Raw genomic sequence first — 15,491 nt, 5'->3', positions numbered from 1 at the left:
CATTTTCACCCATAAATATGAAATAAATTTCAGTTCAATAGTTTTTAAAATCATCTGAGATGTTCAGCCGTTCAGTGACATCACTTCCTCTGAGAAGAAAACAGGAAGTACATCATCCAGCTGTCCTACTCCTTCGTACAATCAGACGCCATCTTTTCTCAGCTCTCAGTTTCTGATTGGTGCAGCAGAACCAGAACCAGGCCCAGAGGGATCTGAGCCCTCTAACCATCAACTTATGTGCAAGAATATATTTTTCCCATCAGAGTTTAACTTGTAACACTTGTTTGTGAATAAAAATGTAGATCTGATGTTGGAGTTAGAAAAACTTTTTTTTTCATAATTGTCCTGAAATATCAGGAAAGACCTCCTGGACTAACTGTCCCAGAGCTGGACTAACTGCCCCAAAGCTGGACTAACTGCCCCTGCTGGACTAACTGCCCCAGAGCTGGACTAACTGCCCCTGCTGGACTAACTGCCCCTGAGCTGGACTAACAGTCCCAGAGCTGAACTAACTGCCCCAGCGCTGGACTAAATGCCCCAGAGCTAGACGGAACCAGTCTGAGTCCAGAATTCCGGGTCAACTGGACCCGGAATTTCCTCCAGCAGGAGGCGCCGTTTCCATGGCAACCAGCATCAACCTCCTGACTCTTATTGGTTGAGACATCGGCAGGACTTCCTGATCCATCCAGGAAGTTTAAACAACTCAACCCAGTTTCTGGAATAATAATCTGAGTTTAATCCTCATCTGCAGTCAGACTCAGATTAAATCCCAGCTGGACTTTATTCACCTCTTCAGCTGCAGTTGGGTGAAGAGACGAGTTTAAAAGCTGCAGGATGGAAGAACTGGAGGCCCGGAGTCGGACACGTTCACATCAAACCAGGTTAATATGGTGGAGTGTCCTAGTCAAAGGCCAGAGCTAATCCTGACTGAGAACTGATGTTCCCAGATGTTCTCCATCCATCCTGTCTGAGCTGCAGATGTTTCATAAAGTCTGTAGATCAAAGTTTTGACACTTTAATTCAAATGATTCAGAAAATAAATGTTTTCTTTCCACTTCATAATTCTGACCAACTTCCTGTTGGTTTGTCTCTAAAAGTCAGTAAAACTCATGAAAGTTTGTGGTTGAAAACAGGATCAGTCGCTGTTATTAAAATCACTTTCAGACTTTAGCTGCTCAGTTTCCCTGATTGCATTTTGACTTGATTCTCCTTTAATGGTGGTGAGGGGGGGTCAGGGCGGACATGCGCAGCTTGGACCGGATCTGCGGTTCCGACCAGCTGTTTGGGTTGAAAGTTTCTATCAGAACTCTGGAGCAACCAACCAGAAACTTGGACTCTGGTTGGGTTGATCTGAAGAACCGAGTTGGTCCCTTTAAATCTGCTGGGGTGTGAATACTTTACAGCACTTAGAAAAACAGTCAGGAAGGCAAGAATGGGGCAATAATTAGAAATATTCCTAAAGTGTTTTATTAAAATATGTTTAATGAAGCAGATCAGCTTCGAAGCTTCTTCCTGTCAAACGTCTCAGATAGAAAAACTAGATTCTGATGGAGGTTCAGACTTTAACCTGCTTTTGTTCTGGAAGCTGCAGGACTTCTTGACCTTTTACCTTTGGCTCATTTCAGTCTTTTATTCCGTCCAATCATTCAGGACTGTTACATTTAGCTGTTTGTAGCTCAGGAAACGCTGAACAAAGAGACTTTAGAGGAAATAATCCCTTCATCACATCCTGTCTAATCTCAGCTTTAATCTGCTCTCAGTTTGCTGCTTCATCAACGTCCTGAAGAGAAAAGTTGGCTCCTGTTCTGGTTTCAGTCTTTAGGACTTCCTGTGGTCTGGATGATGTTTGTTATTTCTGCTGACCTCCTCCCCATCAGGTCCGTGTCCACCGTCCACACCGCCGTGTCCCGCCGCGTCCTGCCGTCCTCTGGGCCTCGCCGCCATCGGGTCTGCACCGTCGGCCAGCGGCGGCGCCGCGGTCTGCTGGCGGCTCCGCTTCCCCAGCTGCTGGAGCAGGTGACGGTCGGCGGCGGCTCCGTCCCGCCTGGAGACGCTCGGACTCACCGGTTTGTCCTCTTGGTGTCCAGGCGGTCGCGGTCTTCACGCTGTCCTGCTGCAGCGTCCTGACTCTGGTTCTGGAAGAGGACGGGACCGTGGTGGACTCGGAGGAGTTCTTCCAGGCGCTGCCCAGTGGCGCCCCGCTGATGGTGCTGGATGAGGGCCAGACGTGGTTCCAGAGCAAGGTGAGACCCAGAAAGGGTCGGGGTCCGCCGCCTCCAGTTGATGGAGGGGAACCTCCAGGACAGAGTGGACTGAAGGTTCTGATTCTGCCGGGTCAGATCGCTGGAACATGGAGGGAAAAGATCCACAGAGAGGCGACCAGCAGCCAGCTGGAGCAGGGCTACACAGACTGTAACACTGAAGGCAGCGGGGACCTGGCGCCCTCTGGTGGCTCCTTAAGGAACTGCAGGCCTCACTGTGAACAACACTGATCTACAGCAGAATCACTGCAGACATGCTTCAGTCGCTTTGACCTCTGACCTGTAGGCAGCGCTCCATCCTTCTCCAGCTGACAGCCATGACCCCTGACCTTTGACCCCTACCTGAGAATCCCAGTTTGAGTCTCAGCAGCTGCATTCTTCAGTTCCTCCAGCATGGGGCAGCAGCAGGTTTTGATTTGATTGATTTCTTTATTGAACAGGCTCCAGATAGACAGAAAAAAGAACCAACATAAATAATTTTCTACAGATTTGCATATCAATGTTTCCACTGACAGAACGATGTGAAAACATGAATAAATCTGTTCATTTAGCTGCACAAACGACACAGAAACGTATTGATCCTGTTTCTCCTGAGTGTCTGCTCCGTGCTGACATGTTGAACCGTCTCACTGCACAGCTGAACCTGTTTCTGCAGCAGATTTCTCAGGGAGTCGTTAGAATCGGCCTGAAGCTTCTGCAGGATTTTAAATTTCCACCATAAAGGATCTGAATACCAGGAAGTTCAATAAGCTTTGAACACATTGATTTTGGCCTCATCCATACACAAATGAAATGTCTTCGATCTTCTGTCTGTTTCAGATTCTGCCGAGGAAGAGGGGTGTCTTCAGGCTGACCTTTGACCTCTATAAGGTGCAGCCCACTGACCTGCAGTGCAGCCTGGCGGTCAGAGCCACGCTGCTGGAGACGTCATCGCTGTCCTACGACTTCAGGTTCTCCAGAGTCCAACACGTCCTCAGGTGAGGCCGGCCGATGGTTCCGTCTGGTTCTGGACTCCGATCGGATCCGGCCGACGGTCTGTCTCCGTGTCTCCAGATCCGTCCTGCGTTCTGACCAGAACCGCAGGGCAGCTGCTGCTCTGCATGTCGTCCTCGCTGTTGAAGGTCACCGCAGACGACCCCGCCGCCTCATAGGGGCCGCGGCTCCGCCCCCGATGTCTTGGCTCCGCCCCCAGGCCCAGTTCGTTCCTCAGGCTGCTTCAGTTCTGGTTTTGCTCAGCCGGCCCGGTTCCCTGCTGCCTTCAGGTTCTGCCAGCTGTTTTAATGTTTTTAGATTTTGATTTGTATCAAATGAACAGAAATGAATCATCTGCATTTTGTTTAATATTCTGTGAATCAAATGAATCAAAATAGATTTTTAAAATCTTTTTGTCAGTTTTATGACAAACTAACAGAATTTCTCTGAACTTCATGAACAAATGGAGCCTGAAAGCAGGAATGTGATTGGTCGATCAGAACTGCTGCCTTAAAGCCCTGACCTCTGACCCCATCAGAGGAACACCTGCTGATCCTCAGTCAGGTTCAGCCTCAGAGCGTTTAACCAACACCAAGCAGAGGAAAAGTGAGTGGAAGGACGACCTGGTGGTCCAAACTGATCTTCACTGATGGAAATCTGTTCATGTTTCAGTCGTCTGGGTCAGAACTCTGCAGAACCTCTAATGGTTCTGATAGCCGTTCTCTTCAGCAGACTCACTTTAAGGTCTTTCCACAGATTCTCAGCTGATTCAGACTTTGACTAGGCCATCCCAAAATCTCTGTGGCTGGACGTTCAGGGTGGTTGACCTGCTGGAAAGTGACCTTTGACCCCAGCCTCAGGCCCTCTGCAGGTTTTTAGCTCCATCCATGAGCAGCTTCCTGTCCCACAGCATGATGCTGCCACCGCCATGTTTCACCCAGAGGAGGGAGAGACGGGATCTCTGGATGTTTCCAAAATCTGATTTAGGAAGTGAGGAAACAACTCAGGGTAGAAACATCAGGATATCAGAGAAACTGATATTTTTTTATGTGTTCAGTGGTTTATAAAACCTGTTCCCCTCCTCACCTGTGGGGGCGCTGCATCAAGAACTACTGAAGGAAACGACATGAAAACCTCTGAAGAAGAAACTGAGCACAACCTCCTTCTTCACTAAATGTAAAGAAAAATGGAGGCCTCAGATTTTAGTGGTTGTAGAATTTCTTTTTAGAAATCACTAGTTAAAGATTATAGATTTTATCTTTTACTTTTTCATGTTTTTACATCTATTTATTATAAATTTTCTTTCCCACTCTCTTTTGCCACTATGCAAAAGAAAATAAAATGTTTGACTAAACAAGCAAAATTAACTTTCTCAAGAAACAGATATTGAAAAGAGTTCACATGAGATGATCATATATGGCACATGTGCCAAACTCAAGGCCCGAGGGCCAAATCTGCCCCCCATAGCTCTTTATGTGGCCCTCTAGACTCCAAATTATAGCAATAGACCCTTCCAGTTTTAATAACTACAAAATTCACACAAAAATCAACAGATCCCCACATTTATTTCTGATTTTAGCAACAGTTTTTTCTCAAAATTGGCCAAAACCACTTGGGTTCCAGTGGCTGCTGTTTCAGCCTGACTTGATGTCAAGTTATAGTCCATGACTGATGGAGCAATTAATAAAAGATCACATTTAACATCATATATTAGTGCAAATATCAAAACAATTCCTAACAAATTACAAATATTTCTAAATTTGCACCACAAAATCTGTGATGTTGATTGCAGAGAACCACAAAAACAATCCTGGATGGACTGATTAGTGTGAAAAGATGTTCAATATGATGTTGTTTTAAGAAACACTTACTGAATGCTGAAACACCTATTTATTGATATTTTAACAATTGAATTGGTTTTTATCAATACGTTTCGGCTCAACAGGCCCTTTAAGAACATCCTGATTTTTGATTTGGCCCAAATGGAAATGAGTTTGATGCCCTGATATTTGGGATAAAAACAAGTGAATCCTGGATTATTTTGAATGTAAACAAGAATAAAGAGGAAGATATTTGGTGGTGGAATGATGTCACACCGCCAGCAAAGGAAGATTCTGTGATGTCACTGGCGATGCAGTCTGTGATGTCATCAACTGCAGAATTGTATGTAACACAATTCTGCATATTTTTCATTGCTTGCAATATCACTGACCAGTTCAGACGTTCAAAGCTCTTTCCGATCGACCGTTCAGGTAGTTTACCAATCGACTATTTTACTGATTGTATTTAGGAGAAAATGTCTCATCATACGCCGAGATACCACAGTGGGATGATGGGACCCCATGCGAGAAGGGGAGTCCAGGAAAACCCCGAAGGCAGGTTCCCTCCTGCACAGCCGAATGCCTTACACTGGGAAATCCAAAGACTGAACTCCCTTCTAGAAATAGAGAGAGCCGGAAGGTTTGAAGACAACCAAAGACTGGCCCACCTGAAGGAGGAGCTGGAAGAGACGAAACTCCAGTTACAAAGGCAGACAGATATCAAAGAAACGCTTATCAGCCAGGCCGAAGACGCAAAGAGGGAACTTGAGAGACTAGAGAGGTTCAGTGATCCAGAAGTCATTAAAGCTGTGATCACTGCTTCCAAGGCTTACAAAGATGTGAAAGACATGAAGATGAAGCCCTTGCAACAGGAATATGTGGATTTAAAGGTGGCCCACCTCCTCAGCCAGGAAGCACTTAAAGCTGAAATACATGATGAGAAAGTGAAAAGTCAGGCCCTCCAAAAAGAACTGGACGAACTGCAGACTTCCTACGAGGAGCTGCGCTCTAAGTACGAAGCAGACAATGCTCTGGTGAGGCAGGAGGCCGAGACACAAACGTTTGATGAAGAGCAGCTTAGTGAGGAACAAGGACTCCTGGAGAATGGGAGAGCTGAGAAGGACGACATGTTCCAAGAAATGTCACAAAAGATCTCTGTCAGGTCTAAATACCTATTAGAGACAATTTAAACAAACACAGGAAAGACAAAGAGAGTTAGATTCTTTTATACTCGCGAGGAGAGCAGACAGAGAGATGTTTCCAGTTACAAATCTCCACCTACTCTGGAAACACATCTCCCGCTCCCTCTATTTTATTGATCTTTAGGAACCTGCCACAAGGGGCGCTGCAACCCTATGGGGTGGGGTCAAAGCATTCATCACATGGTTGCAGCGCTAAATAACATTCACTTCTAGACACATGTTATCTATACTCTAAATCTTTCTTGCTCCAGGCCCGGTGTGAAACAAGACACATTGCATAGCTTCAAAGCAACGGCTTTGTATCACAAAGAAGCACAGAGCAGAGTTTATTGTCAGGCCTGTAAAACTCTGCTGGGAGCAATTAATACCTCTGTCTTGCAGGAAGTCCTGCAGGGCAACAGCTGCTGAGAGTAGCTGTCACCCCTATTTCCCAGGGCAGTCTCAGGATAGAATCAAAGTTATTTAACACACAGAAACATTATCTAAATGTAACTACAAGGCTACATGATACAACAAATATTTGATAATTACTAATAATACAATTTATCCAACAGTTCCCTCCTATTTATCGAATATTTGTTCCATGCCCCTTATCCCTCTAAAAACAGTCACTTCAAATGATTTTCAAACTGGAAGTTCATGTTTTGGAAAGCAAACATTTTTACACTCAGGGGTTATACCCAGTCCAAAAATTAGGATCTGGATACCTGTCAGAAGAAGAGTCATCATCAGAGTAGGCTTTGTCAACACCAGATTTTTTCTCTAATAAAGGATACATCTGTGCCATCTGGTCCTCCATGGGTGAAATCGCTGTGGTAATGAGACGGTCAAACAAAGAACGCAGGCACAGAACAAAACAACATCCACACAAAGTCAAAATTGCAGCAAATACTGCAATTGATACTAAGACAGAGGACACAAGGTTTCTATACTTCCCAAAAGCATCCATCCATGCATCCCACATGGAAGTATCCACTCCAGAGTGTTCCTTCATTTTGCCATTAAGGGTGCAAAGCCCTGTAATGGCCTTCGTTAAGCTTCCATCAGCTGCTGTATTGTTTGGTAAAAATGTGCAACATTTTTCTCCAAAAATCATGCACACCCCTCCTTTCTCAGCCAGCAACATGTCAAGAGCTATGCGATTCTGAAAAGCCATCAGTGAAGTAGCAGCCAGCGGTTCATGCACTGCCTCGAAACCAGCCTGTGTCCAGTTGCCCAGTTTTTGTACATTGTAATGGATGTAATTTATTCCGTCTACGTTTTTGTTAATCGTGCACCACCAACAAATTGTAGATTCAACCCCACCCTGATCAACTAATTTATATTCATCAGGCACTCCACGAGGGACTCCGATGGCATCGATGTATGTCGGATCAGTATCTGTATTTTCCATGTCACTTCACGTTTCTGTAAGTGTTGCCTCTTCTGAAACAAAACACTAGACAAAGAAAGTATTAGATCTTCAGCAGATGTAGGACAGACATATACAGGCAATAACAGAGAAAACTAATGCACAAAACCCCGTTACCACCAGCTTCAAAAGACATGTTTCTAAAGTAATGTTTTGCCAAAATGTTAAACATATGCAGATCTTTCTCTTAAACCAATCTTATAAAATAGAACTAAACAAACAAAACAAAACAATCACAAAAACTTAAAAATGTAGTTGTAAAGCTTACAGTTACCATCAAAAAATGAAAATCACTGTTAATTAAACTGTCCAGTTTAAATTACTTTTATAGTACAAACTGGATCTTACTAGTTATTTGTCTAAAACATTCAACATGCGTTCCTTAAACAAAATTCAAAAGAGTTAGACCTGGAGAAATTATAATGTCAATGTATAATTTAACAAATCTAGGCATTTTCAGAATATACCAATTTTACCTAGGTCTTTTGCTTGTCGTTGAATTTAAAGTTCTATTCAAATCGTTTTAAATGGATTTAAAATCAAAACAAAAATCAAGTTCAGAAAAATCATTATAATCCCGCCTGTGTACTTTTACTGATTAGGGATAACTTTAATCAAGAACAGATTCTTCAAAACATTTCTTTAAACATTCTTGCTCCATTAAATTAATGCTCTGAAAATGGCTAACACAATAATATTTTTAATCTCTATAATTGTTTTCCTAAGTTAATTTACCAAAATATGCTTCATTAATTGCCATAAATTTGTTATCTATTGTTTCAAAATCCTTTAGCCCATTATCAGAACATGTTTCAATGGAGAACGACTCAAATCCATTCAAAAGAAACATATATTTCACCAGACCATATCTTTCCTTTCACTTTTTATGTGTAACACGGATCAAACATGTTCTTCAAAAATAAAAAAATATTATTCAAGTAATATAAAAGATAACCCTATAACATATTCTCCCCCCTGTTGATGCATTATCTGCTAACGCATCACATTTCCACTACTTTTAAATAACGATGTTGAGAAAACAGGTTTATGATGTTCCCTGAGAAATTCTACCAAATTCAATGCTGCCTTTTTCCCAAAAGGTAAAACCTGTCAAAACAAACAAAACAATTAATGTTAGCATGCTTTATCATCAAGATTACTATTTTCCCAAAACACTTTACATTACAGTTTTAAAGCTCCTTATCTCATCGTATTCTTATAATTGTCAAATAATTCATTTTATAAACTCCTCAAAAATTTTCACTAGTGTTTGACAAGGCGTGTTTACCAATTTAGACTCTGTGAAGGTTTTTTGCATTAACCAGCCAGAGAGACATTGAAGAAAATTCAAAAATATAGTCTACAAGGAAAATCCAAAGATGATAAATTGGGCCCAAACTAAAATCAACATAACAAATACAATTCAGTTGTTAACAAAACAAACTCAAACACAAACTGACTTAACAAGACATGAGGGGAACTTAGATAATGGCTGATCAGACCATTAACACACACTAAGGGGCAATTAAACACACAAAACCCTAAACAAATACTGGTCAGTATATCACTAAATCTACAAATGAAAGAAATTAAAATAAAAACCAAATTTCCCCTCCCCTTTTTGAACGGGTCAAGAGGAAACCGGTAACTCAAAAGAAAGAAATGAATTCGTTATATTTAACAAAATATAGAAGAACTGACACTTATAGCTTAAATAAAAAGTCAGACTAATGAAAACAAAAATTAAAAAATAAAAAAATCCAAACTACTCACTAATCAATATATAAAGTAATATTAAAGGAAAACAGTAAATCAGTGTTTGGATGTAAAAAACTTATATTTAACATTTTCCACATTATTCCTTGCTCACCAAGTATTTACTTGCTTAAACTATTTACACTAAAGAGAAAATGTTTCACTAAATCTAAGCACAATCCTGCCTTATGTAATTAAATCCTTATATTTTTAGTTTTATTATCTTTACCATTAACCCATAAGGTATTCCAAACTTAATATTATCCTTTAACAACAAATTTGTACAGTGTAGCAAACTTTTTCTATATTCAATCAATTTCTTAGTCAACAAGTGAATTACTTCTATTTTATTCTGTCCTGTAGATTTAATAATATTTTATCTATCCTAAAGTTTTGGTCAGTTTAAAAAGACTGATTGTGAAACTATCTAGAATCGGTTGCATACTGCAGTTTGTTGTTATCGGAGCAATGCCTCTTACAGTTAGAGCCTGTTTCTCTAAAGATCTTTTTATCTATATCCTCTACCCATTTAAAAAGTCCTATTATAGCTAATTGTATTTTATTTTATTATTTTTTTTTTTATTTCATTTACAGCCCTCTCTTCTTTCTGTAGGCACTTTTGAAATGAAGTGACCTTTTGTAATACATTAAAAGTTCTTGAAAAAGAAATAAATCCATACATAGAGTAATGTTAATGTATTTATCTCACCATCCCCCCAGTTGAGACATGCAAAAACGCCATGGCTCAATATAGCAGCCCACTTATACAAGTTGTTTTTTTTTAACAGGAAAAATAGGAGTGTTAACATGAAGAATTTTCACACTGCACTATGACTCCTGCCTCAATAAGATCTTTAATTACTAGTTTTATACCCTCCTGTGCATCCGTTTTTAAAGGATATTGCTTAACTTTTGGTCTAAACTCTGTTTTGGGTCTAATTTGCACTGGCAAAGCTTCCTTGACAAGACCCACATCTGTGGGACCCTTTGACCATAATTTATCAGGAACGTCTTTTAAAAGAACTTCCTCTTCTTCTGTAAGAAACATTTGTCAGTTTTGTTTGGAGTACAAATGTTGTCCCTTTTGCACCCATGTTGTCCAGAACAATGCTTTTCTAGTTAACCCAGTGGAAGCACTAGTTTCTATGTTTGAGGAAGTAGTTACCCAATCGGTAGCTGCTTCTCCTTCCTCAACAAGATTACCTAATTGATTCCACTGCTCATTTCTTTGTTTAAACAAAGATACATGCGGGGAGTTCCACGTTCTGTCTAAAGATTTTAAATCATCAGGAAGAGCAACAGCTGCAACGGCTGTGTGTTTTGTATCTGTATACAGATAGGTCACTGTGATCTTAGCTGGAGTGACCTTCTTGAGCCTGTCTTCATAAATCTTGTCGGGCCCAGCCGCATTCCTGAACCAAAGAGTTATGTGTAAATTGTCAGGAGGCATTTGATCCTGTGGGGCAGAGATGGCTTTACCTCCCTCTGTCAGGAGTGCCTGAGCAAAGTTATGCGGGGGTCTGCAGGGCACTTCTAATGTATAACAATAGTGTGGATTTCCATTTCCCTTAACAACAAAGAAATCTCCCTTTTTCATTTCTGACTGCCTTTTAACTGCTATGTGCCCATCAGTGGTTGGAATCAAAGCTAAACCTAGCTGTATAAGGCCATCTCTGCCTAATAAGTTTACTGGGCATTCTGGGAGCATCAAAATGGACAACTGGCAAGCTTGTCCCTGTGGATCTCTAAGCCAGACTGGCTCTGATTCATTGACTTGCGTTAATTTTCCCCCAGCTGACCTCACGACGACAGTTTCCCCACTAATCTTTACCCCAGTAATGTTTTCTCTGCATGTTGTTCTACATGCACCAGTGTCACAAAGGAAAACTACAGGTTTACCATTTATGAAAAGAGTTATTTCTGGTCTTACACTATCCATAGATAATAAATCCTGTAGATTTAATTGGACTTCTTCACTCTCTAAACTTTCTGATTCTAGTCATGCTGACTGATCTATGTATTTTTCTGGGCAATGTCTGGCTATGTGTCCTTCCTTCCCACAACACCAACATCCTAAATCATTTTGTTTGAAATTATTTTGTCTGTAATTATTTTGTCTGTAGTTTGCTCTGCGTTGATATCTTTGAACTGTCCTTGCTGCTAAAGCATTAACTCTGTTTGTTAATTCATTACTATTGTGTGCAAGAACTTGAGGAGGGTTCCCTGCTAACAATGGGGTCCAGTCTCCTCGAACATGATGCCAATCACTGCCTAGAGCAGTCATCCAGACTTGTTGAACCTCATTTCCATTTAAATGATAAGATTCACGTATGTTATTCATGTCTTCAACAAAGCGGTTCACATCCTCTTTAAGAGGTGTGATCCCTTCTAGCGCCTTTTTTATATCCTCCAGGGTCCACGTTCTATATACTAGAATCGTGGGCGCTGCTCCATCTACTCCTGCATTAAGATTTGCTACTTGTATCATAGGATAAAGATCAGTCGTGTGTGGCTGACTATTTGCCTCTTCTGAAGGGCAACATGGGGGAGGGAGAAAAAGCCCAGTGGGAGCTGCATCTCCCTGCACCAAAGTTTCTCCCCAGTTCTTAGACCACTTAAAGTTTGCTTTTTGTGATCTAGTAATAGGTCCCTCACTACCTTTTTCCTCATATTGTGGGGGTGAGGGCAAGTCGGGGTATAGTTTTGCATTTTGTATTATTTGTTTCTCCCCTTCTGTTTTGTTATTTTGGTATTTGGTAACTTCAGCTACGTCCCCTCCCCCTCCTGCTGCTTCCTGCTCGTCTGCCTGCCTTTTCACACTTCTGAAACTTGTCTCATCATCCTCCCTTCTATAAAACATCAAATTCTTTGATTTCTGTGGGTTTGACTTTGTTTTTATTTTATTTTATCTTGCAATACTGTTAGTTTCTGTGAGTTTAGACGGCCATCAAAGTTGTAGTTTGTTAACCATTTATCTAAATATTTTATGCGGATCCTGATTTTCAACATATTTCCAGTCATTTGATTTCAACCTGTGTGTTGGCTTATTCTTGCTTATACTTTGCCCATTTTTTATTTTTTTTATATTTAAATTTAGCCCAGTTTGTCGACGCCTAGGGAGTCCTAAAAACTGGGGTTCTGTTCAGTAGGCCAGCAATTGAAACAACCTGTTGAGGTAACCCACGCTTCAACTCTTTCGAGTGGGGGTTCTTACCTCTGCATCCTCAAGAGGTTTGCTGGTTACAATCCTACTGTTTTTATATGAGATAAAACACCAAATGGTATTTATATCTCCAATCTCACTCACAATCATACGTTTGTTGCTGCGGAATTTAAGCTCCTGCTCAGCCGGACTCCGCCATCCGTTCCAATTACAAGTTTAATGCCTGATTTAAATATTTTTATTATTGACTAAAGTTTATTATTATATATCGAATTGAGGAAATTTTATTATTTTAATTTTTATCGGCTAATTGATTAAATTTTATTATTTGTATTTTTTCCCATTTATTAAATTTTACTGCAGGTTAATACTAGGCTCCGTGCGCCTTTTCCACGAAATTTTTACGTAAGGACTTCGGACGCCCTTCACGGATTCAGTTTCATTTTTACCTGTTAGAGTCTAGAATGTCCAGGGTTTTCTTATTCGCGCAATGACCCGCAGTCATTCGCCACACTTTTAAACAAGAATCTACTCACCCTCTCCTGTCTTCCCCTCAGAGCCGTCAACCGTAAGATCCCAGCAGGCAGGCAGAGCGCCAGCCCTTGAACAGGTTCTGATAAGCTTCCACTAGGAAACTTGCCGTGCGCACGGTCTTTTACTGGGGTCCACCATGCCCGCTGGAATCCTTCCGGTATTTTGGCATCCGGCTGCGAAGGACCAAATAATGTCAGGTCTAAATACCTATTAGAGACAATTTAAACAAACACAGGAAAGACAAAGAGAGTTAGATTCTTTTATACTCGCGAGGAGAGCAGACAGAGAGATGTTTCCAGTTACAAATCTCCACCTACTCTGGAAACACATCTCCCGCTCCCTCTATTTTATTGATCTTTAGGAACCTGCCACAAGGGGCGCTGCAACCCTATGGGGTGGGGTCAAAGCATTCATCACATGGTTGCAGCGCTAAATAACATTCACTTCTAGACACATGTTATCTATACTCTAAATCTTTCTTGCTCCAGGCCCGGTGTGAAACAAGACACATTGCATAGCTTCAAAGCAACGGCTTTGTATCACAAAGAAGCACAGAGCAGAGTTTATTGTCAGGCCTGTAAAACTCTGCTGGGAGCAATTAATACCTCTGTCTTGCAGGAAGTCCTGCAGGGCAACAGCTGCTGAGAGTAGCTGTCACCCCTATTTCCCAGGGCAGTCTCAGGATAGAATCAAAGTTATTTAACACACAGAAACATTATCTAAATGTAACTACAAGGCTACATGATACAACAAATATTTGATAATTACTAATAATACAATTTATCCAACAATCTCATTCCTGCAAGACAGTGAGAAACGTTTGCAGGAAGACTTAAATCAAATGAAAAGTTCATACAATGAACTGAACTGCAAATATGAAAGTGAAGTTATTGGACTAAAACAAGATGTGGAAACATTCCAGAAGATGATACAACAGGAGGAAACAGCTCTTTCTAGAGAAAAGAAAGACAATCTGATCCATGAAATAAATGATTCTGCTCTGATAGAACGAGTGGAAAGACTAAATTTGCAGCTAAATCAAGAGAGAAAAACAAACGTGGAGAAATCAAAGAAGGACATGGAGCTATGTGAAAAGATGAGAGCTGAGAACACCGTCCTGCAAGAAAAAACAACCAAAGAGATTCAATATCTGCAGGACAGCGAGAAACTTTTGAAGGAAGAATTAAATTACATCAAAGGTTCATACAATGAACTGAACTGCAAATATGAAAGTGAAGTTATTGGACTAAAACGAGACGTGGAAACATTCCAGAAGATGATTCAGCAGGGGGAAACAGCTCTATCTAGAGAAAAGAAAGAGAATCTGGTCCATGAAATTAATTACTCTGCTCTGCTAGAACAAGTTGAAAGACTAAATTTGCAATTAATTCAAGAGAGAAAAACTAACATGGAGAAATCAGAGGAGGACATGGAGCTACTTGAAAAGATGAGAGCTGAGAACACCGTCCTGCAAGAAAAAACAACCAAAGAGATTCAATTCCTGCAGGAGAAAGAAAGGAGCGCACTGGCTGAGTTAGAGAAGGTAAACGGTTTGTACCTGCAGCTAAACTGTCGGTACGAAACCGAAGTCTCTGCACTAAAACAACAATACGATCAGGAGATACGTTGTATGAAAAATGATTTGGAAAGAGTTAAAGACACTCTGAGATCTGAGAACAAAGATTTCCAACAGAAACAGATCGCAGTTTTCCAAGAACAGGAGGAAGATTCACAGAACCAAGTGGACCTGGTTCAAGTTTTAAATCAAGAGGTTTGTTCAGAGGAGGAACTCCCAGGAGAAACCTTACCTGGTTGTTCCACAGATCCGGAATCCCTGGCAGAGATTGAGATCCCTGGAGAAACCATCCAGGAGGATTTAAACAATCCAGATACTAAAACCCTGCAGGATGGTAAAAAAAAGAAATCTAAATTTTCATTTTGGAAAAGAATACGAAACATTCTGCGATTAAAGAAGCCACAGAAAAAGCAAGAGTGAGTACGATCAAGAACATGTTTAATGTTCTTGATTTAGATATTTAGAGAAAGAAAAAGACGTGCAAGAGAGGAACCGAGGAATCGAACTCTTGGAGGTTGTAGCCTCTGTGAACGGGGCGCCATGCCACGCTCCGTCAATAGAGAATTTAAAAAGGCAAAGATTTTTCCCCCATTGGCAAACTAGAAAATAGATCCCTTCCCAAACCAATTGGAAAAAACGTGGGCAGCACGGTGGTGCAGCGGTTAGCGCTGCGTCTTCACAGAGACCGTCTGTGTGGAGTTTGCATGGTCTCCCCGTGTTTGCGTGGGTTTTCTCCGGGTGCTCCGGTTCCCCCCACATCTCCTAAAACATGTAGGTCAGGTCAGTTGGTCACTGCA

General features: G+C 41.2%; 1 protein-coding gene across 1 annotated transcript; it reads left to right on the top strand.

The window, feature by feature from the left end:
- The first annotated feature begins 1,502 nt into the window (after nucleotides 1-1,502).
- LOC111606207 (cell death activator CIDE-B-like) lies at nucleotides 1,503-4,300 on the top strand. The gene is made up of 4 exons (XM_023326219.1): nucleotides 1,503-2,016; nucleotides 2,088-2,243; nucleotides 3,081-3,238; nucleotides 3,315-4,300. The coding sequence occupies exons 1-4, from the start codon at nucleotides 1,840-1,842 to the stop codon at nucleotides 3,556-3,558; spliced, it is 735 nt and encodes a 244-aa protein (XP_023181987.1). The 5' UTR covers nucleotides 1,503-1,839; the 3' UTR covers nucleotides 3,559-4,300.
- The last annotated feature ends 11,191 nt before the right edge of the window (nucleotides 4,301-15,491 follow it).

Source organism: Xiphophorus maculatus, chromosome 21 (assembly GCF_002775205.1).
Source record: "Xiphophorus maculatus strain JP 163 A chromosome 21, X_maculatus-5.0-male, whole genome shotgun sequence".
Taxonomy (NCBI): Eukaryota; Metazoa; Chordata; class Actinopteri; order Cyprinodontiformes; family Poeciliidae; genus Xiphophorus; species Xiphophorus maculatus.
Note: the sequence above shows the minus strand (reverse complement) of the source record. Positions and strands in the feature narration are given on the sequence as shown.